Source organism: Conger conger, chromosome 17 (assembly GCF_963514075.1).
Source record: "Conger conger chromosome 17, fConCon1.1, whole genome shotgun sequence".
NCBI classification, from domain to species: Eukaryota; Metazoa; Chordata; class Actinopteri; order Anguilliformes; family Congridae; genus Conger; species Conger conger.
The window spans coordinates 4383354-4406238 of record NC_083776.1 but is presented as its reverse complement, the minus strand read 5'-3'; the positions used below and the strand labels follow the sequence as shown (position 1 = coordinate 4406238).

At 45.2% G+C, this 22885-nt stretch overlaps 2 protein-coding genes and 3 non-coding genes across 5 annotated transcripts; 4 read left to right on the top strand and 1 right to left on the bottom strand.

The window, feature by feature from the left end:
• Positions 1–1226: 1226 nt before the first annotated feature.
• Positions 1227–5823, bottom strand: LOC133116843 (alpha-crystallin A chain-like). The gene is made up of 3 exons (XM_061226836.1): positions 5626–5823; positions 3470–3592; positions 1227–1436 (listed from the first exon to the last, which is right to left on the bottom strand). Exons 1-3 carry the CDS (start codon positions 5821–5823, stop codon positions 1227–1229), a joined length of 531 nt encoding a protein of 176 aa, XP_061082820.1.
• A 2731-nt stretch (positions 5824–8554) lies between these two features.
• Positions 8555–8627, top strand: trnar-ccg (transfer RNA arginine (anticodon CCG)). The gene has a single exon. It is a non-coding gene; the product is annotated as a tRNA-Arg (tRNA).
• A 746-nt stretch (positions 8628–9373) lies between these two features.
• On the top strand, positions 9374–9446 carry trnar-ccg (transfer RNA arginine (anticodon CCG)). Its single transcript has one exon. It is a non-coding gene; the product is annotated as a tRNA-Arg (tRNA).
• Positions 9447–9789: 343 nt separating this feature from the next.
• trnar-ccg (transfer RNA arginine (anticodon CCG)) lies at positions 9790–9862 on the top strand. Its single transcript has one exon. It is a non-coding gene; the product is annotated as a tRNA-Arg (tRNA).
• A 514-nt stretch (positions 9863–10376) lies between these two features.
• On the top strand, positions 10377–12377 carry LOC133116725 (protein jagunal homolog 1-B). The gene is made up of 3 exons (XM_061226622.1): positions 10377–10609; positions 11025–11140; positions 11798–12377. The coding sequence occupies exons 2-3, from the start codon at positions 11052–11054 to the stop codon at positions 12258–12260; spliced, it is 552 nt and encodes a 183-aa protein (XP_061082606.1). The 5' UTR covers positions 10377–10609; positions 11025–11051; the 3' UTR covers positions 12261–12377.
• The last annotated feature ends 10508 nt before the right edge of the window (positions 12378–22885 follow it).

Genomic DNA, 22885 nt, shown 5'->3' with positions numbered 1-22885 from the left:
ACATGCGGTCCCTGCCTCATGTCTTCCGGAATTAGCATTTCTGGAAAATGTTATATGTTATGTTATACTTGTGAAAACAAGTGCTGTGAATTCTGAATAGAATAAAAAGTCTAAAAGATATTCGATTATTGTTATTATTCAGACAATACTTGTGTTAAAAGGTCATTTCAGACTTTGCAACATGTGGGCTGTTTTTCATTGGCTCGCTGGTAGAGAGGCGGGTTATCACATTTCAGTCATTTGAATCCAAGGACACTCGTTGCTTGGTGAGATGTTTCATAAATGCAGATTACAGGGGGGGAAAAAAATCAAAGCGAGGATTTGTCTCATTTTTTTTTTTAACAGGTTTATTGGCTTTTTAGGAGACTTCTCAGATTCTCAAGTGCCAGATATCAGTTTTAACAGGGCAAGAACTACAGGACAGGAAAGATTTTAATGACAAAAAAAAGAAGGATTTGGATGAGTTAACACAGGAGGAAGAAACCGGGTGGATGAACGCTCTCTGTGATGGAACAGCTTTGTGGTCAAAGGCTGAGACTGAACCGAAATAAAACCGCGAACCCTACACCCCTCCCCTCATCTCTGTCTCCGGCTCATCGTGACATCGCCGGTCTCACTCATCACACACATCATGTAGAGAGAGAGAGAGCAGACGCTAGCGTCGAAGAGTAATGTCTCTCCCTCAGTGTTTTGGACCCTGGGTGTTGTGTTTGTGTGGAGTGGCCGGCGTGTGTGCTCTCTACATGGTCAGCGCCAGACAGAGGCTGGCTGGGTGAGGAGATGGTGCTTCCGCTGTGGCGGACACCTCTGTATCTATTTTTTTTTTCGGTTAGTTTTCCCCTCCCGTCGGATCTTCAAATTCATTTTTTCGCGTATCTTTCTCAATGTTTTGGCACCAGCCTTCTTCCACCCGGCCTAGAATGAAATGATAATAATCCTAATCATATTGATAAAACAGTAGTAATAAGACCGAAAGCAGTAAAATGGTGAAGTAGATATGCGCCGATATCTATGCGATGGCTCGTGGGGGGGGGTCAGATGTATCGGCATAGGGGCCGAGGGAATAGTGGGATTTGGGGTCACGACCCCCTCCCCCCTCCCCTCCCCGGTGGTCCTACTGAAGACACGCCCTCTCAGCAACCACGGTCCCCTCACGCCCCCCCCCCCTCCCCCTCGCTGCCACGCCCCCCAGCTGAAGGGACACGCCCACCACCCCCACCCCCCCCCTAAGAAGTGGGGGCGGAGCTGGTCTTTTCGTCGCGGAGGACCGGGATGCTGCGGTCCCCGCGGGTTCCCTCGGGCCCCGAGGTGGCCTTCGGCCCGCAGATGGTCAGCGTGCCGTTGGAGGACAGCGTGCTGGTGACCCCCGACTGGTCCACGCTGGTGGGCAGGCGGTACCGGCGCAGGAACTCGCGCGCGACGAAGCCGTGGTCGTCCTGCGTCCCCGCCGAGGGAGGGGGGAGAGAGAGAGAGAGAGAGACCACAGGTTCAGACAGAAGATTCCGGAAAGTCGGTGAACGTAGACCAAATAGGCACAGCTTTGCCCAAACGAAGGTACGCGACTGGGACCCAGAAGGTTGGTGGTTCAAGCCCCGGTGTAGCCATGATGAAATCTGCCCTTGAGCAAGGCCCTTAACTCCACATTGCTCCAGGGGGGATTGTCCCTTGCTTGGTCTCATCAACTGTAAGTTGCTTTGGATAAAAGCATCAGCTAAATATCACATTATTATTATTATTACTATTATAAGATGGTGTATGAGTTAGGAAAGGACAGTAAACATCAGGTGATCTGGCAGCTTGTCCAGTTATTTCTTTGTTCTCGTCGTTTGCCCGGATTTGACTGCCATCTCACAGCACCTTTGATGATGTCACAAAAGCTAATGCTCAATTAAGTTATAAATGTTCAGTTGGAAGGAGCACTGCAGTAATGCTGGGTAGTGTAGTTCAAAGCTGGCCTTGACTGTACTTTCATGGTCGAGGCCGCCAGCTTATAACACTGGAATCTTACAGCAGTTTCAGTGTACTGTAGTTGCAGTATAATCTAGCTGTCAGCACCCAGGACGACATCAGCCTCACCCACAGGCAGCTACAGCTGAGGATGATTAGCCGCTAGCACAGCTGTGGGTTGTTGGCTTTGCCAGCCCTGCTCATAATGCATACTGCCTGTTTTGCCACATGGATTCTGTTACTGTTTTATTATTTAAAGGCTACTTTACAGCTCAGCTCACCAGCTTGCTAATGATACCCGTTATGGTGTCACTGCTGTCACCATGAAACCGCTTCTCTTTTCCAATGATACATCTTACCTCCTGGAAAAAAAACAGCTCAGAACAAGGTTTTGAAAGAGCTGGTAGCTGGTGGTTCAGTTCGTACTAGCTCCCAGCTCAATGTGGGTTTTAGCTGGTTGACCAGTTCAGACCAGCTCCCAGCTCGACATGGTTTGACCAGCTCAAGCTATGTTTAAAAAAAACTGCTCAGACAAGCTACCAGCTCATACCCAGCTTGACCAGCTCAGGACAAACTTGACCAGCTCAATTTTCAAGTTGATGTAACGGGTGATAAATTGCCTGAGTCCGAGGTGGGATTTGAACCCCGGCCTCTCACTTGTCCAAATATTTGTTGAACGAACGCGTTACCAGTCAGCTAAAGACAAACTCGCCCCTAGCCAAGGGCAACAACGTTCTTTTGAATTTTGAGGGTTACGTCATTGGGGAGTGTTGTCGCGATAACCTGCTACCAGCCTTCGCTTTCACTGCACCATCCGTGCTTACCAGCGAACTAGCCGAGCCAACCATGCCACATTGACATAGCTGGATTTTACAGCAGGGATATAATGTGCACCATCCAGAGAAAACAATGTTTCTGCCAGTGCATACAGTGTGCCTCCAACTATGTATATCCTGATGATCACAGTATGCTGTATAACTCCTACATTGGAGGTTGTATGTCCATCTACTTTTCTTATTTCTGTCTATTTTCATATCGCTGGATATTGGCCTGATTCCTTCAGCTGCTCATCTGAAAAGTAGCTTATCATGGAATTGAACCTGTTATGAGCTAGGTTGCTTTCCTAGTGTTCTACATCGCTGCCCTTTCTGGGTGCTCCACGCATACTCAAAGGTACAAAAAGTGCCTAAAAAGGTACAAATGCTTGTCGATGGGGCGGTACCCTATAGGTACATAAAATTCTACCCCAAGCTTGCTTGCAATTGAAAGTTAATTTGTACCTTTTTTTTGGTTTGGAAAATATTCATTTTGTGTCCAATGATAACATTACTGCACTTTCATGGTATATTTGGGAAATTTGACCTTTGATGAACAAAACTGTACCACTGTCTCTTTCCTTCTGGGAGTGAGGCTTGCTCCCGCCCCCACAGGCCGGCAGATGCGGGGCATTGCAGTGATCCAGTAAGGCTGGTGATTGACAGGTGTCACTGTTGACATGTCCACGCGGGGCCTGGTTTCTCACCTGTCTCTCTCCGTGCTTCCCCTGGATCTCGATGTAGTCGTCCACGACCTTGACGCTGATTTCGTCAGGCGAGAAGTGCTTGACGTCCAGGTAGACTGTGAACTTGTCCCTGTCAGACCTCACCTGCAGAACAGAGAGAGTGGCACAGCCGAGCTGACTGATGGAAAGTGTGTCTGTTTTAAACAAAAAAAGATCCTGCGGATACTGTCTGTCGGTTGGCGACTGAGACACGTGCAGTGCCACTCCAAGCTGGTCCCTGGTCTGTCCCATACAGTCTTAACCCAACCCACCAACACCTCCTGAACATCCACCCGACACCTCCTCTAACCCTCAGCACCTACCCAAACCTTCCAGAAAAAAAACTCTTAAGAAACTGGATGAAATTGAATTCAATCCGGGAGAAAAACAAGATGACCAGCGCATTTAGATGCTCCCCAGTACTGCAGCATTGCCTATTGCACTGTACAGTAGTGGCAAATTCCCAAATCTATCCGGCTGGATTTGAAGTGTAACCTCAGGATCAGTGCACTGTACGCAGGGCGGTGGTGTGTGGATGATTGGATGAGACGATTGCTTTCAGAGAAGCCCTCCAGTGTGAACAGCTGCATGACTTACTGCGAGTCCTTTATCCCTTCTCTATCTGCCTGACACCTCACAGAGGGGAACAGACGAGTGGTGACACACTAGCCAGCACACAGCTGGGTAAAAAAAAAAAAACCTCTCTTTGGAATGTTTTTTTTTTTAAATTCAAAGTCAGAAGTTTGCTTTGAATTACCAGTCATGTTTGTTACATCAGCATAGGAATGTTCAGTTCAGAACATCACATCTAATCACGTTTGTGTGACCTCACGTCTTGACGGGGAAATTCTGCCCGTCAATGGAATCCCTGTGTGTGTGGCTCTTTGGTGAGAGGGATGGTTCTCTGCCCTCTCCCACAATGCTGGTCTTTTGCTCTCACTCTCTTGCGTACTCATCTAAACCCGCTATCTCAAGGTCACCCCACAGAAGGGGTCCCAATGCAAATCCAGTCCTACATCTTGCAAAAAGAGTTATGATTTGGTTCTGAGACTTATTAAAGATTTGCCAATATTTTAGGTTTCTCCCTTTATTAGCTTAATAAATAGCCTGGTCTCGCTGGTGTCTTGCTAACTTACTACCTTATCCTTAACTTACTAGAGTCTGTGTCTCACCCTGTGCGGTACAAAGCATTCAGCATCCAAATTCTTATTGTAAAAAGCAAATCTGTGAAGAGCAGCATCAGTTTAACCTGTGTGTTCTGTCTAGGGCCTCTGACATTGTTAGCCTGGGTCAAGTATAACCAATATATTTTTTGTGTTTTAAAGCAATACAAAAATAAAAATGCAAAAATACTCAATATATTTTTTTTTTTTTCTGAATTCCAATATATGCATGTTAAATGGCTGCCATTTACCTCCGATTTATCATGTTTCAAAATAAAAGATTTTGCAAAAGAAGATATGATTTATATAAAAAAGACAACAACAAAAACCAAATGTACACTGGTTTTGTCACTGGTTATGAAATTCATGTCTGTCTTCAAAGTGTCTTTTTTACTTAATATAAAATTGTCAATTTGACCCAAATGGAACGCAAGAGTTAACATCCCTAAGGTCCCAAATCACTGGCCTCCCAATAAATATTAATTTGTGCTGTTCCCTACACAGAAAATAAATGTATTCAGTGTATTGAGTAAAAAGGTCTACCTTAGGTGTTTTACTCTTGTAATTAGACTTAAGGTCTTAATTTTTTTCTCAAGTAGAAAACGGTAACTTGTTTTGAATTACTTTCTGCTCGTCAAGTGAAATTGTCTCACCCCATAGGCGAATCTTGAAATGACAAAAAACACAATTTAAACTGTAAATAAGACAAAATAAGTATTAAGATTGACTTATTCTGTGTTTTACAGTGAGACATTTGTCCAAGTTCTGTTTCGAGCACAAAGCCATAAGATTATTTATCAACTGTACAATTTGTCCATTTACACAGTGCACTTGTTAAAGAAAGAAACCCAATCTGAAAGGAATGATACTAAATCAAGAGTTAAAAAATAAAAAAAACAGTCTCTGCGTCTTTGCAGTCAGATTATATAAACACCCAAAACAACTACAGGGTTTGTTTTTGTTCAGTTTTCTTACCTCAGAGGTGCCAGAGTTGGAAGATTCCAGAAGGTTGCGGAAGAGAGAGTGCCTGTAGTAAGGGCTGATGGTAGTGGTGGCGTAGGATGGGAAGTCGTACTCGAACATGCCCTCCCCAAAATACTGGTCGAACAGGCGGGGGGAGTAGCTGGATCCCAGAGGCCGCCGGAACCAGGGGTGCTGGATGGTGATATCCATAGTGTCTGGGCCTGGTGTCACTCTGAACGCTGGCACTTTGGGGAACGGAGGCGGAGGAAGGTCGGAGCGATCGAGTGACCCTCCTCCCCGACGGCCCCCCTCTATATATACCTGTAGGGCAGAAAGAGGGGGTTTAGGCCGGATCTCTCTGGAATGCCATTATCTCATGGCGGGACGGGCCAGTCAGCACAATCGTCCCGCCGTGGCCCACGGACAACACGCTGGAAGCGGCGCCCCGTGCCAGCCCTGGAGGGCCGAAAGGAGCCTGCCAAAACAAACAGGGCCCCCTCAGTGAGCTGGGCAACCTGTCCTCTTTCATGGAGAGATTTACCCCGCCACCGACGTCACGCCGATCACCCCTGTTATTCAAGCCCTGTTATTCACCAGGGTCTGCCTCCCGGGGTTATGATGAGCCTTGGTACACCAGCCTGTAACCACAGCCCCTTATGGAGGTGGAAAAGCCAGGTGAACCCCAGAGTAAAACTCCTAAGTGCTCCTGTGTTTGCTAATTAGCACAACTCTTCGGATACTGAAATTAGCATAAGTTCACGGGTGAAAGAATGGCCTTTTATTTTCTGACCCTGGGACGTTCCACCCCTGAGTGTTGTGTGGGTGATTGTCTCGCTGATGGATGCTACACTGGCGCTGACAGCCCACAGATGCCAGGTCTTCAGGAGAACTCCATCTGCACTCTCAGAAATTAAGTGACAGTGGAGCTATATTTTTGTTCTTTAAGGATTTCCCGAATATACCCAGAAAGGTGAAGTAGGCTAATGTTCTCATGTGTACATCATACATTTGAGTACATTTTCCAAGGAGAAAAGGTTCAAATTAATTGTATATGTCTGGCTAGGGGTACCACCCCAGCAGCAAGCATTTGTACCTTTTTAGGACATTTTTAGTCCCTTTATTTCTGAGAGTGAAGTGAGATGAGACTATCTGAAAGCACCCCTATTTTGCCTAGACTAAGACTAATTTAAGTGTTTAAAATTGCTTTTAAGTTCCAAAACAAAACTAAGAGCTAAATCACAGTCAACTGGCACGCCTGTATGTGTGTTACACTGTTGAGGAGGTTGCCCAGATGCCTAGTTTTTCACCAGGTTTTCAAATGATTTGTACAGGTCTGCCTTGTGGTCCCAACCAGCCTGAGTCGTTGAATTTAAAAAAGAAAAAAATGACCTTTAGCTTGTAATGAATTTGCGTCTTCCCCTGCTGAGAGATTAATATCACATGTGTGTGATAGCATAATCTGTGTGTGTGTGTGTGTGTGTGTCTGGCAGCACATAGCATAGTTGGGGTGTGTCTGTGTGAGAGAGAGAGCATAGTCAGTATGTATGCATGTAGGATAGCATAGTCTGTGTGTGTGTGTGTGTGTGTGTGTGTGTCTGACAGCATAGTCAGTATGTATGTGTGTGGAATAGCATAGTCGGTGTGTGTGTGTGTGTGTGTGTGTGTGTGTGTGAGAGAGAGAGCATAGTCAGTATGTGTGTGGGAAAGCACAGTCAGTGTGTATATGTGTGTGGGATAGCACAGTCAGTGTGTATGTGTGTGAGATAGCACAGTCAGTGTGTATGTGTGTGGGATAGCACAGTCAGTGTGTATGTGTGTGGGATAGCACAGTCAGTGTGTATGTGTGTGGGATAGCACAGTCAGTATGTATGTGTGTGGGATAGCACAGTCAGTGTGTATGTGTGTGGGATAGCACAGTCAGTATGTATGTGTGTGGGATAGCATAGTCAGTGTGTATGTGTGTGAGATAGGATAGTCAGTGTGTGTATGTGTGCAATAGAACAGTCAGTGGATGTGCGTTGTGGGAAAGTGCCGTGCGCATGTTTGTGTGGTTCAGGGTAGACAGTCTGAGCCGTTATCTGAAAACTGAATGGTATTTCCATCCCACCGGTTCCTGTTGCCACAGGATACAGTGTGGGTATGAGGCCATCCTCCATGACAGCAGTATTACTGTAATCCAGCGGGGCTTTCACAGGCCCCTGCTCCCAGGCTTACAGGAAATCCACAGCGCGGCCATTTCCCCCGTGCAGGGGTGACGGGGCCACCACAAACACGCAGGGAGCGGGGCGCATTGTTGGGGTTCTGAGGAGCAGATGTAAACGGGCAGGGGGGTAAGTGCTGGCTTAATTCTGTCCCCGTCAGCAGGATTGGAGCCACACGCCAGGGCCAGGCGTGTTTTTTTTTTTTTTTTATCAACGAGCTGAACAATAGGAGACGGAGCTGTCGCGTCCGTCTCTCTGCGGCTGCGAGAACGCGCTTACGCCGCTTTACTGACTCCCGGCTAAGAGCGCGCGCTGATACGCCGGGCTGCCTAGAGCGTACTAATCTGTACATTTCCACGGATGTCTGAGATTTCTTTGAAATGCTGAATTTAGGAATTTAAGCCGAGAAATCGGTTGTCGTCCCTGTATATTGTTGTATGGAGTCTGCCCTATAGATAGTTTCTACGAAACCTTTTCGGTTATTTTGCTTCTTGATCCCGCTCCTTGATTATCGTATTCCCTCCACTTAAGCTGCATTTTCACCACTGTCCGTGACACACAGAAGGCTGACTGTAGGAGGGGGAGGGGTTAGTGACTTTACTAAAAAACCTATATCACTACTTTTTGCTTCGCTAACATTTCGTGGACGTTTTAGATGCTAAAACCAGGAAGAGAGTGTGAGCCTTAAAAACGGTAAATCTGAATCTCTTTTTCACAAATGAACACTTTGTTTTTCGACCGGCCCGGTGGCCTAATGGATAAGGCATCAGCCTCCGGAGCTGGGGATTGTGGGTTCAAGTCCCACCTGGGTCGTCTTCTTATAGTGCCTTCCGTTACATAATCCTTGGTATAATTCAAGGGTTCTTACCAGAGATGTATGTAGCTGCTTTACCTCTACAACTAACAAAACTATGTACGTCTCTATTAGGAAATCACGGTTGGGCATTACATTCGATAAGGTCCTTAAAGGCCCACGTGCAGTTTTTCAGCTCATCATTCCCCAGCTTTCAGTTTGTATTGTATACTGATTAAATGTAAACATTTTCATTTTGATCAAAGTGCGCATATTTTCAGATCAAACTGCTATTTTCCCAGGCTGTTTGTAAACCGATTTCCCACGTGGCATGATGTATGTTTTTGAATATTTATCGAATGACGTTGCTAAATATAAACCTCTGAGCCCATCTTGAGACCAAGCCAAAAGCCTTCGGACACCTCTTGAGAACCCCGTTGATCTTCAAAATTAGTTAGTTCGTCGTTAGTTAGTTATTTACCGGTTATTTTGCTCCTTAATCTCTCTCCTTCACTATTGTATTCTCTCCACTTAAGATACACTTTCACCACTGTCTGTGTTAACACAGAGAGCTGACCAAGGAGGCATAGGGGGAGAGGTTAGGGACTTTATTAAAAACCTACTTTTTGCTTTGCTAACATTTTGTTTTAGATTTTAGATCCTAAAACCAGGAAGAGAATGTGGGCCCTTAAAACCTGAACCTAAACCTGAATCTCTTTTTCACAATGGAACATTTTTCCATTTTCCATCTTGTTGCCTTACAACCGGCCCTGTGGCCTAATGGATAAGGCATCAGCCTCCGGAGCTGGGGATTGTGGGTTCAAGTCCCACCAGGGTCGTCATCTTATAGTGCCTTCAGTAACAAGATCCCTGATTCAAGGGACCTGACCTTACCAGAGATATATGTCGCTGCTCAACCTCTACAAGCAACAAAACTGTATGTCTCTATTTGGAAAACACTGTTGGACATCACATTCTTTACAGTCCTTAAAGGCCCGCACGTATATTTTTCGTGTTTTTGGGCTTTTCATGTCATCCTCCCGCTTTCGGTTATGTTCCATACTGACAAGTTTAAAAAAAAAGAAGAAATCCCTATATCCCTATTCAGAACAGGGTTTCGGCATCACATTGCGGTCCTGAAAGCAGTCAGTACTACCTACCTATACCTCCTTGTTCCTGACTGGCCCTGTGGCCTAATGGATAAGGCATCAGCCTCCGAAGCTGGGGATTGTGGGTTCAAGTCCCACCTGGGTCGAATCTTATAGTGCCGTCGTTTACATTATCCCTGGATACAAGGGACCGTGTAAGAGATGGGCTTTACCAGGGGTTGGTTACCCTGGTCCCGGAAAGCTGCAGGGTGTGCTTGTTCTTGTTTTCACCGTAAATCAACAACGGATTCAGGCCAAAGAAACAAGGTGAAGTGAGTTAACAGTAATCAACGGGTTTCATTGATCAATTAAGTGTAATAACGGAACGTGTCTTTTAAATGGGTATATATAGCCCAACAAATTAATATCTCTAAGTGATAGATGTTCTTTTCATCTTTTCATCTTTTTTTCAACTTTTGAATATTGTCCGAATGTCGTTGGTGAGCAGAACTAAGAATAATTTGTTAGGCGACTATACGTATTAGCCTATAAGGGTTAAGGTTAGGCGTAATCTGTGTCTGTAAAACTGCTTTAAAACTGCCAGTATTTTTTCATATTCATTATTGCAATTTAATATTTGGCTCGATAACATTTTATTTTGAATTATAAGCGATACAACCATCGATACAGTTCAAGTGAATGCAACTCCTCATTTCAAAACTTGAACCGGAAGAAGTTAATGGGGACCGGTGGGTACAGGATATGTCGTCATAAAAAAAATCACTCCCTGTGCTTCTGAATTGTACGTTTGTAACACAACGAGATTTTTGTCGGTGACATGCACTGGATATCTGCTTGATTTCACTTCTATTCTACGAACAAAGTGTTCTTTCAGATCATCATAACAACGTACGGTAAGTAGCAAGCTAGTCTTGGTTGTCGCTTTATGCACAAGTTGGCAAGATCAGCTATATTGTCCGAGATGTTGTAGCTTCGCTAGCTAATTGCGAGGTAGCTGCTACCTCAGTTGGCTGTAGCAGGCAATCGGGCCATACATACTTGCAGCTAACAATGTAAGAGCGTACAAGCCATTTTATAGCTATAACTTAACATATTAGCTAAGTGTGCGCTATTATCGAAATGCTCAATAGTTCCAGTTGAAAACAAAGCGTACCTAACCGGTATGTATGGTTTAACGTCCATATGCATACAACTTTGCTTTGCCTTAGCGGAGCTAAGCTAATGTTTACGCTCGTATATGGTCATGTTTTGTTGCATTGCCAAAATATCATTTTTCGCTTTCACGCGAATGAAATGGTTGTGTTTCAGGCGTTTCTGGGTAAGCCGGTCTGCACCATGGCTTCTCGCGCTGGCCCAAGAGCCGCGGGCACTGACGGAAGTGACTTTGCCCATCGAGAGAAGGTGGCTTCCCACTACCAGATGAGGTAACCTTGGCCTCCGGCTTCTTGCGGGCTGACCTTTTGAATGTTTGTCTGTCGATCTCTTGTCGTTTGTCCGGCTGTTCCTGTCGTTATGTTCACCTGAATATGTTTTCACAAACGCAATTAATTTGCTTTGTTCTTTTCTGCCTCTTTCAATGTCCATTATCAGTGTCGACCGGGTTAACTGAATTGCTCGTTGTTTTATTGTATTCTTTTTGCAAAACTCATTTTTCAGCCGTAGTCCCTTGCCCTCTTCTTGTGGAGAATCGTCTAAGATATTCCTTTATACTTTTAAGTCAGTTTGTTCTTAAGCTGTAACAAACCGTAATCCTCGATAAATGCAAATTTTGGCAATCCTATGACCGATGTAACCTGCAAAATGGCCTCACGGGGACCAGAAAATGGTAAATGATGTGTGTGTGTGTGTGTGTGTGTGTGTGTGTGTGTGTGTGTGTATATACATATATGAATCATTTCTTTCTTTCTTTTCCCCCCACCTTTGAATTGCATAGTTATGTACAGACGTCCCACTGGTTCCAAAATACACTTTAGGCTGCAACTAAGCCCTGCCGCCTGACCGTTGCACGTGACTGCCGCCCCGGTGCGAGTGGTCTGGCGTAGCGTGTGTCTTAACGTCCCTCCTCCCTCCTCCCTCCGCAGCGTGGCGCTGAAGTCCGAGGTGCGCAAGCTGAACATCGTGCACGTGGTGATCTGGCTCCTGGTGGCGGCGCAGGTGGCAGTGAGCCAGCTGGGCCTGGTGTCGCACGACACGGTGGCCGCGCCGTACCAGTGGGAGTACCCCTACCTGCTGAGCATCGTGCCCTCGCTCTTCAGCTTCCTGGCCCTGCCGCGCAACAACATCAGCTACCTGGTGCTGGGCATGATCAGCGGCGGGCTGTTCTGCATCGCGCCGCTGATCTACGGCGGCATGGAGATGTTCCCCGTGGCGCAGCAGCTCTACCGCCACGGCAAGGCCTACCGCTTCATCTTCGGCTTCTCCGCCGTCTCCGTCATGTACCTGCTGATGATCATCGCCGTGCAGGTGCACGCCTGGCAGATCTACTACAGCAAGAAGCTGCTGGACGCCTGGTTCACCTCCACGCAGGAGAAGAAGAAGAAATGAACCCCCCTCCCCCTTCCCCCTCCCGGAGGACTGACGGAATGCACTCAACCTCACCCATCCAGCTCTCTTGCTCTCTCTCGCTCTCTCTCACTCTCCCTCTCTCTCTCCCCCCCAAAAATTTCTATGAAATCTCCCCCCCCCTCATTTTCTATTTGTCTCCTGATGAAGCGTTCTGTTCTTGCCTTTTACTCTTTTTCTATCCCCCTTTGAAATCGAGTTTTTATTTAATTGGTTGTATATTTTGTGGAGAGGTCTCCCTCTCTTGCTGCGATGCTCATCTCTGCCCCAGTGTCTCATCTCTTCCGGGATTAAGACTGAAAGGCTAAGTTCCCGCCGTGTGTCTCAGAAGCAAACGGCTGGGGTTACGTTCTCGTCCTATTTATTTCAGAAAGCCGCTACAGCCTGCCGGACGTGTTTTTGTTTTTTTCCCGTGGAAGGGACGCGTAAGATTGCCTTTCCAGCAGACCTGCTCATTGAAGGCTGCCAGGCCAGTCTGGTGTTATGGTCGAGACAGTCAGAACACTGAAGTCTGCAGACGTGCCCTTATACACCCATTAGCTCATTTTTTGTTGAGGTACGAGTTGCCTTCAGGCATGTTGCCCCCAATTAATCCAGTTCATATTTCTGAAAGCCCACTGAATAAAATATAAGAAGACTGACTTGGTGACTTTCATGGGTTGTTTGTATGAATTTTCAGTGATTTTTCTGGTGGGGGGACATTTTTACTTCACTTCATTGGTCTTTAGATGGTGCTGTTATCCAGAGGAGTGGTTTACAGACCTGTTCCTGGAGCTCTACTGTTCTGTACATTTTCATTTCAAACCCAATTCAGCACACCTGATTATACCTCTTTGAAGCTCATTGTGATCTCTCGCAGTTGAATGAGGTGTGCTTTGTTGGGGTTGGAGTGAACCTGCAGGATGATTCATCTCCAGGAACAGGGTTATGAACCACTTATTCTGAGGTCATTGCAATGCATCTGGAATGAAAGTGCAGTTATCCCTTAGAGTGTGAAAGCATCATAGGGTCGGTGGTTCGGTGGTTCGATTCCCGGTGTAGCCAAAATAAGATCCACACAGCCGATGGGCCCTTAACCCTGTATTGCTCCAGGGGAGGATTGTCACTTGCTCAGTCTAATCAACTGTATGTAAATGGTTGGCATTTATATAGCGCCTTTATCCAAAGCAAGACACACACACACACACACACACGGCGATTGACTGCCATGCAAGGCACCGACCAGCTCGTCAGGTGCATTTTGGGGTTAGGTGTCTTGCTCAGGGACACTTCGACACAGCCAGGACAGGGGATCGAACCAGCAGCCCTCCAACTGCCAGACGACTGCTCTTACTGCCTGAGCCATGTCACTCTGGATAAGAGCATCTGCCAAATGCCAATAATGTAATGTAATATCATCCCAGGAGAAATGGCGAGTTCAAGAATTGCGAACTTTTCAAGTACACTGTTGAGTGTTAAACAGTGATCCAAACAAGAATATAACGGCACTAGTGGGCATTAACCCCTGATGGTGTGAGATCACAAATATGTGAATAGAATGTTCTTTACTAAACTTGAATGCTGATGGCACAGTTACTGCTGGTAGTTGAAAGCAAGAGTTCTAAAACACCGATTTAAAGCGATAAAATTGGTTGAGTTGAGATTATCGGTTATGATTGGTTGATTATCGTGACATGTATCGATAATGTATCGATACATTATCGAGATTATGGATACCTATTCCTAACTTAACAAAACCTTGTTACTAATCTGCTGTGTTTAGCTTTGGTTGATTCATTGGAAATCAGAGAGGATAATCTCGTAACAGTCAGAAGTGGCTGTGGTTCTTAAGGTTTTGTTATCAGCCTGCAGGTAAATGTTGTATAATTGCAGTAATGTACCCAGTCGTGCCTTGCCATGAGGTATTCGTATTGGCCCAGCTGTGATTGCAGAGCCAGTATCTCAAGGTAAGTCACCCCTTGTGCATTATATAGAACAGTCTAGGACAAATCATACAACTGTAAAACGTATTTTTCAGATATTACAGTGGCATTTGGGTCTGTATTCATATTCATTTATCTGGCATCTACCATTACATGTAATGTAATGTAATCTAGCATCTACCCTGTTGTATAGACTTCAGAAGACTGGTTATCCCCTCTGAAGGCAAGTGTGCTCGCTGCTTACATGGGAAAACTGCTACCGGGCATCCTAATGTACTGTTTACAGTGTCAACATTACCCCTTATTTTTCACTGACCTACTTACTCAGGGTGTTGCAATCCAGGGATTTGGGAAAGGAACATTTGGCCATTGTGCCGTTGTTCACTGGAAATGCTTGAGATTTGCGGCCATATAAAGTGAATAATTAAGCCAGCGTTTCCCCAGCTTGTTTCTGGAGGCGTGCGGTTAGTGCAGATGTGCATGATCCGGTGGTGTTGGTGCTCCACACCTGAGCAGCAGGGTGTTGTGCAGGTGTTTGTTACGGTAGTTGGTTTTTAGAGCTGGTGATTTTACATTTGGGGAGAAAAAATTATTGGGGGGACTTTTGTTATCTGAGATCACATCACATTCTGTTGAAATATTTAAAATGAATGAATGTACAAAATCTTCTCTGTGCCCAGATTATGAGTTCATCAGAATATCTCAAAGTTCTGCTCTCTCCTTCCCTATCCAGCAAAGCTGAGAACGTATTGTGTGGATGGAAATGTATGCAGTAAGTCATGCCTGCAGAATACAATTTTAACATGCATGTACGCACCTTAATTTGCCGCTAGAGGGCACTCGTATCTCATAAAAATGCAATTTCAGGTGGTCGCACAGATCACAAGTGCATTTTTTTAAACAACAGTTAATGATTTATATAGATATATACTCATGACATGGGAAGAATGAAAGGAAGAGTGTATCTACGTGAAAAGCACTTGCCACTAAATGACACTAAAGTGGTATCGTTCCACGGTTTGATTTTGTGGGAATTCCAGATGTGTCTCCGCTGAGCTGTATCTGTAACTGGATCCGATACCAGAATAGAGAAAACAAGCGTTTTGCTTATGTGAAAGTATGTACAAACAAATCTTAATTCCTGTATCTTGAAAGCAGATGCTGTTCGTGATGTTGGAATGTGTACGGTTAGTGGGACTTACGCAGATGCAGGGACAGGAAAGGTCCGTTCATTTGCGTGTTTAAAAAAAATAATTAAAATTTGTATTATTGTTCTGGAGGCTCCGCCCACTCTTCTCCACAAGCCAAATGATGTAAAGGGTGAGGTGGGGAGCGAGGGGGGGTAAAACCACAAAGTTACCGAGATATTTACTCCCCACCTCCCGCCCCACCCTGACCTCGGGAAAATTGGAATGTAGTCCCGCTGTGCTGTCACTGCCACGGGGGGATTGTGGTCTAAGGTCCTTACCAAAGTTTTAATCCGTCTGATTTTACCATTTTATACCATTGTCGTTAATTTGTCAATCAAAATGATGAATGATTGCTCCTCTGTGTACTAGTTCCAATGTATTTCCCCATGGCAACGTGGAAACAAAACAGTGTAGAAACGCACTGTATCAAATTTGCTTCTGAACGCTGTCCAGGAAGAGAGCTAGCATGGATCGGAAAATAGCCATTATAAATAATTTATTACTCTTGTGTATTGCTAACTTGGTTGATTTTCAGTGGTGTAGATCATCGCTGGGACTGCGTCCACCTGCCTATCTCTGCGACGGAGCCACAGGCACATAATCAACGCAAGTGCGTGGAGATGTATTCACGTTTTCTTAACCTGCTCGGTGTCCGTGTGTTGTTTGGGAGCGGACTGTTCCTGGTCTGGCTCTGTGGGATGGGGGTGTGGAGGAGGGCGGATGTGTGCGTGCCTTCTTCTTTGGGAGGGGGGGGTGGTGGTGGGAGTGTTGGAGCCAGACCGCTGTCCAGGGCCTTGATTATGTTTCATGGCGCCCTGTGCGAGAATGATTAAACGGGAGAACGGTTGTGATACAGGTTAAGTGAAAGCACAAATGCCGCGATGCTCCACAGCTGTTGTACTGGCAGTGTTGCTCTGTAAGCTACCAGATGGTGTTTTACAGTCTAAGCTGACTCTTCCAAACTTTGTTGTTGTTTTGATGGAGTATTATTGGGCGCATCAAACCACGGAAGTGTACGGACCTGCTAGATAATATAATATAGATTTATTACTTTCCTTCTTTCGGTGGTTGTCACAAATAAAACAAAATTAATATCCTGCACAGTTTAACGCTCCCAGGAGTTGTAAACATATTAGCTGCACCTGAAAGACAAGGTCTTTAAATCGAGACACAGACTTTGCGATGGCAAACTGAAGAGGAAAATGGTGGAAATTCGTGAAAGGTATTTGAACAGAGAAGTGGCGTCAATTCTGTAGGCCTTTGACAGAAACAGGAAGCAGCTGTTTGGGGGCTGAGTACACCCCAGCTCGATTTCTGACGGGGAGTGATTGCTAACAATGCTTATGCATCTACACCATGCTAAATTTGGATACAGCAAGACAAGCAGAATAATGCATTTGAAAATCTATATAGGCTAAGTATATGAAAAATATATTTTACAAAAAGGTCGCTAGAAAATGCATTTGGAAAGGGTTTGTGTAATTGGGAATTTGTCTTGTACTGCAACAGACCCCTAGACACCGTTTGAATGTCCAGTTCACGAGACTGCTTTTCTCACTAAAGCAAAACGTTTCCAGAACACTGGGGAAGAATCCAGGATGGTTGTTGGTTTATTTTTATTAAAATTCTATAAATATATTCATTTGGCACCCAACGTTGGGCTGATCATCCCCCAATTACTAGAGTCAGAGGAAGACCTTTCATACGCGCCTTTAGCGTGCAGCTCCGGGCCCTGCGGTGCCTCGTTAACCTGCAGATGCCGCTAAAGTGTGATGAAATGTGGGCCCGACTGATTGAACCCTCCTGTATCCTGGCCGATGCAATCGCCAACTGCCCATTGCCTCTGGAGCTACTGGCCGCAGTCGAAACCGACAAGTTGTGAGATTAAGTGAGAACATTCCCTAAGCAATCTTTGAATATTTTATTATTCCAACAGAAGTTCTTTCAAAAAAACATGGAATAGTTTTCCAGGCATGTTGCATGCAAGCCTACTGGCAACATCCTCTGGGTGGTGGGTCAGTACGTTTCTTTTGATATTTTCTTCAGGAAAAAGTACACTAACATGAATGTCCACCTACAATTGAAATGATTTTTAAAAACTTGAATAACTGAGTAATGTTTTCAGACCGTCTTATTCCTCCGTGCGCCTTCGCGACGTTCAAGGGACATCGAAGAAACTGGACAAAAGTACGTGCTGGAAACATTTAGGCTACACTAATTGAGTAATTTCCAGGAATTTTTAGAGAAGCGAAACTAGCCGGATAATTTCTCTTTTGAAAAACAGGAGGTTTTATTTTGTACCGCAGAGATTGACACGTGCGCTGTAAATGAGGCGCCTTCTCTCCGTTTGTGTGAAATTAAGTAGGTCAAACTTTTTCCATGATCCCAGAAGTGCATTCCTTCCAATGGACCGTGCACGTGCATGACATATACGGAATTAATATGCTGCTAGGTGGGGGAAGGATAGCAAAAACCTGCTTAATAGCGCGAGAGGTGACGGTGCGTGGAAAAACCACGAATGCGTGCCATACTCGTTTGTCCCTTAGGAGGGACGATACGCAGACGTCCCGTTTCACTGCAACCAGCAAACCTCCCACGGTGCTTTTGGAAGAGATGGTTGGGGGGCTCCCCTCCCGGGCTGCTATAAGCTATCTGAAGGCCAGAAATGAGTTTTAAAGGACTGAACTGTCCTGCCTTTGAGCGCTGTGAGATCGACCAGCAGCCTCAGTAATGACGGGTGTTCTAAACGTTAAACCACAGGTGACCGAACCGCGGGCTGTTATAGATCAGAAAAGAGTCTATAAATGGCGGAGAACTTTGTGGGTTTTTCTTTATCCCCCAATAGGGTCCACTCGGTGCTGTAATGCGGTGATGTAATTTTATTGCAATGACCCTGGGTGCCATGGCTAAGGAGTTGTTTTTCAATTTCGGAGATCAGCGGGCAGGGCAGACGGTGTGGGGAGCCAAGATTCCTTCCATCTTCCATTTTACAAGAGAATGTCCAGGGAATTCCTTTCAAAATTATTACTTGAGTTTTTAAAATGTCTTAATTCCTTGCCAGAGCAGCACGCACAGATTTAGCATATGGTTATGTTCGTTTGATATAGTTCAGTGTAATTTAGTTGCGTTCCTCTGAAATTAATCTTAGCTCCCAAAATAGTCCACTGAGGAGTGGACGTCACCATTTATCTGATGCAAAATTGCCTCGTGCTTCAAATAAATCACTTCCAAATAGATTGGATAGTTTGCTATTACATTGCATGTTATTTAGCTGACGCTTTTATCCAAAGCGATTTACAGCTGATTAGACTAAGCAGGAGATTGCTAATCCCCCTGGAGCAATGTGGTCTTAAGGGTGTTGCTCAAGGGAAGGACAGCTGTGCGGATCTTATCGTGGCTACACCGAGGATTGAACCACCAACTTGCGGGTCCCAGTCATATACCTCAGCCACTAAGCTAGAAGCTGCCCCCATCTTGTGAGGGTGGTGTTTGGAAAAACTGCTTGTTTCTCTTCCAATGGTAATGTAAGGTTGCAATTAGCTGCATGTGTCCAACTGTAGGCTTGTATCCATGTGGCTCTGCTCTCATACATTCAGGTATTTTGCATGTTCAGTTCAATACAATCAAGTTTGTTTATATAATCCTTTCTGCAGTGGCACATTACAGTGGAAATACTTTTCTCTGGCCAAAGGTTTTACTGTAATTTAAAGTATTTATTAAGACCATTTATGCCTTAAGCCCATGTATACTTATTGGTTTGTGTACTTATTTGTATTTGGCCCTTTCTTTGTTGTGCATACCAGATGGACGTGCTTATTGTGAAACAACAGCGTTCAACTGGCTTGAACAAAAACCAGTCTGTTCACGCACTCAAGCTTAACCCATAATCCATGTTTTTAAAACTCGAAGCAGGATGATGGCTTGAGGGCAGACTGCACCGTATTAGAACCACGGCACTGGAGACTTCTTCAAACGCGGAAACGCAACATTCGCATAATTCAGTGGTTTCCGAACTGGGTTTCTGAACCCAGTCCGGCCCCTCGGGCATTTTTTAAAACCCTGTTCCCACACTCACACTTCCTGTGCCGTTTTCCTTGAACCCTCACTGACCTCCAATGTCTTTTATCTGCGCCTGAACCACTCTGTCATAGTCCAACAGCTCTGTACAAGGGAAGGGCAGGGCGGCCTGTAGTGTAGTAGTTAAGGTAGATGACTGGGACACGTTCTAATCCCGGTTTAGCCACAATAACATCTGCACAGCTGTTGGGCCCTTGAGCAAGGCCCTTAACCCTGCATTGCTCCAGGGGAGGATTGTCTCCTGCTTAGTCTAATCAACTGTACATTGATCTGGATAAATGCCAATAATTTAATTAAATGTACAAACCCTGGGTTTCATTCTTATCCTTTTTTTCCCTCTCTCTTTCTTTCTTCCTTTCTTTTGCCCCTAACTCCACCCATCGGAAGAGGCTAGGAAAGAAGATGAAAGAAAAAAGAAAGAGGGGGAAATCGAGAGTCTGAATTAGACAAATGGAATTGCTCCTTCAAACATCAGTTCAAAGCAACGTCAGTTTATAGACATGGCGGATGGGGAGAGGTTGATCCCCAGGTCGATTATTTCCAAAGAAATACTTCCGCAAAGGATGCGCTCATGTTTCCTTGCTCAAAGGAAAGATTGGGTGTTCCTAACTTCTACATTACATTACATTACATTACATTAATGGCATTTGGCAGGCACTCTTATCCAGAGCGACGTACAGTTGATTAGACTAAGCAGGAGACAATCCTCCCCTGGAGCGATGCAGGTTTAAGGGCCTTGCTCAAGGGCCCAACGGGTCAAACCATGCAGTAAAGTGCCTTAACCACTACGCTACAGGCCGCCCAGTACTTCTAGCTCCTTGAGGGAACATTTAAGGGGGATGGAATGTCCTTAAAGATGGACGACCTCGATCAATTTCCGGGTCAGGAGCAAAGAAAGGAAAAGAGTGGAGAAGAATAAACAATTGGAACGAGCCTCCAATTCCACTGTACACGGACTGCAAGAGATAAAGAGGCTGTTTGCACTCTTAGGAAACGGGAGCTTAAATATGGGTCAGCGAAAACTACAGGGTAGCCTCTGACTATAACGCCCCACAGAAGGTTGCTTTGATCGCTTAAAGTAAATAAATGAGATGTTTGGAGCCAAGATGTCTTCATCACGTGGGTAATTCTCTGCAGGGTGTTTCTCGAGCTGTTGCGCTGACAGATTCGTCGTCTAATTCAAACTCCTCTGACACTATGCTATGCAGTATTATTTGGTACAGATGTGTTGCCTAATTTTCTCCAGGCACCTACAACCCAAGTGACTATTTTTCTTTGGAATAGGTTCTTTTTCTTTTTTCAGTGTGTGTTTTTATGGGGTGTGAACTGAAGGAACGCAGAAGGAAAGAAGCACCATATAATGACATTTAATCCAGACATTATGTTATGGGCAACCTGTAGCCTAGTGCTTAAGGTGCATGGCTGGGACCTGCAAGGTTGGTGGTTCAATCCCCAGTGTGGCCCCGATAAGATCCGCACAGCTGTTGGGCCCTTGAGCAAGGCCCTTAACCCCGCATTGCTCCAGGGGGTTGTCCCCTGTTTTGGATCATTATCAGCTAAATAACATGTAATGTAACATTATCTTGCGCATAACAGATGCTCTTGATTGGCTGAGAGATTCTGTGTTGCACAGCGTAATCTCCCTCTCCCCTCTACCTAGGAGAGTCTGCTTATGCTTGTGAACATTTGTCAGCATGAACCTTGGCTCCCTTTAGGAATATTTTCTTCAGCTAATATGAAACACAGAGCGCCTCTCTCGGGGGGGGGGGGATAGAATGGGATGCATCTCCTCTTCCCCCTTCCCTTTGGCTTCCCTTATCACCGATTCATCAGACATTTACAGGTGGAGTTATTAGACCAAAGCCACCGGGACTGCTTTGGATCCTGTTCCAGCGTTGCTCTGATTCTCCATTATGCCGAAGATTAAGAGCTCAGAAGATAAGGGAAGCAGATTTCTTTCTCTCCAAGATTATAGTCAGGATTATTTTATTTTTTTCGTTCACAGGCCTCCTCTATTGTTGTCTTGCCAGGTCTTTTCTCAAAAAAAGATGTTTCGTTACAACAGAAGGTTGCACTGTGTCTCGAGGAAAATGTAATTTGGCGTCTTTGGCATCATGTTAGTACTGGACCTGGTTAGAAGCATTGTTGTTGTTTCTGCAACAAGGCAGGAAGTTTGAGTCCTGGCCGAGGGCCTTTCTGCGTGGCTTTTAAATGTCCTCCCCACGTCAAAGTGAGTTTCCTCTGGGTGCTCCAGTTTCCTTCTACAGCCCAAAAACCTTGTGGTATGAATGTGTGAGTGAATGGGGTGTGTGCCCTGCGATGGATTGGTATAGTCCTACCTTTCACCCAATGTATGCCAGGATAGGATCCGGCCAACGAGCAGGAGGCATTGGTAGAACCCCTAGATCTACTCATCCTGCAGGATGTTTGTAACCCATATAATAAATCCTCCATTTTGTTTTGGATCAATATGTAAGTTAATGTAACATAAACTCACCGTGTTTTTCCGAACCGTGCAACTTTCATGACGAATAACCCCAAAAAAATTACTTCCAGATCAGCATTGATTTTTTATGTGTGTGGAAAGTATAATTCCTTCTGTTTTCATGAAAAACTTGGTACGAGTCACATACGCGATCCATTTCAGCATACAGTGACATGGTAATGGTGCTCCTTCGCTGTGACATTGTGGTGGGGAAGCTGTTGCTACCGAGAGACTACGGCCAGGCTTATACGGTGGTGTTCGGACCATCGTGAGCTAACATGGTCTACCCAAGCACAGGGACGTTATTTATTGGTCCAATTCACATCAATCAGTGTTTTAGAGTCTGAGAGAGTCAATAAGCAACCAATCATAAACCACATTCCTGAGAAGAAAAGCTACCTTTGTACTGATGTTAACTTATGGTGGAAGCGGCCGCTTGAGATTACGTTCCGTTAATGTACAGCTGGGTGATGAATTAAAGAAAATAACTGGAGAACCAACGAATACAGCTGCTTCCATACAGGTGTTCTGCGTGATCCTATTAACATCCTATAATACTCTGTAGTATATTTACAAATGCTGAGCAGGTCCAGTTCACCTTGGTTTTGGACCAAGATGGCTACTCTTTGCGTGCCATACCACCAAGATTGCTCAACCAGCTAGAGTTTCAATAGCTACGGTGAATAAAGTGACATCTGCATTTCAGATCTATGGGAAAGACATCAGTATGTAGTCAGAAATCTGTTTGATGACCGTGATGCTTGTGCATTGCTGCGATATTTGAGGAAAACCAGAAGAGCGAGTCTTCCTCAGGTGACTGATATTGTCAATGCTGCACGTGATCAGTCTGTGTCAGCAAGAACAGAGCATCGACAACTACATAGCGAGGGATACCCTGCTGAAAAACAACCGCTCAAGCTATGTTTTGAAACA

What these genes read in the sequence shown, in the direction of transcription:
- LOC133116843 (XM_061226836.1), bottom strand. Translation starts at nt 5,823, where the DNA reads ATGGATATCACCATCCAGCACCCCTGGTTCCGGCGGCCTCTGGGATCC. An exon ending in CCAACTCTGGCACCTCTGAG is followed by an intron (nt 3,593 to 5,625) that starts GTAAGAAAACTG and finishes TCTGTTCTGCAG; the next exon opens with GTGAGGTCTGACAGGGACAA. An exon ending in GGAAGCACGGAGAGAGACAG is followed by an intron (nt 1,437 to 3,469) that starts GTGAGAAACCAG and finishes GCGGGGACGCAG; the next exon opens with GACGACCACGGCTTCGTCGC.
- LOC133116725 (XM_061226622.1), top strand. Translation starts at nt 11,052, where the DNA reads ATGGCTTCTCGCGCTGGCCCAAGAGCCGCGGGCACTGACGGAAGTGAC. An exon ending in GCTTCCCACTACCAGATGAG is followed by an intron (nt 11,141 to 11,797) that starts GTAACCTTGGCC and finishes CTCCCTCCGCAG; the next exon opens with CGTGGCGCTGAAGTCCGAGG.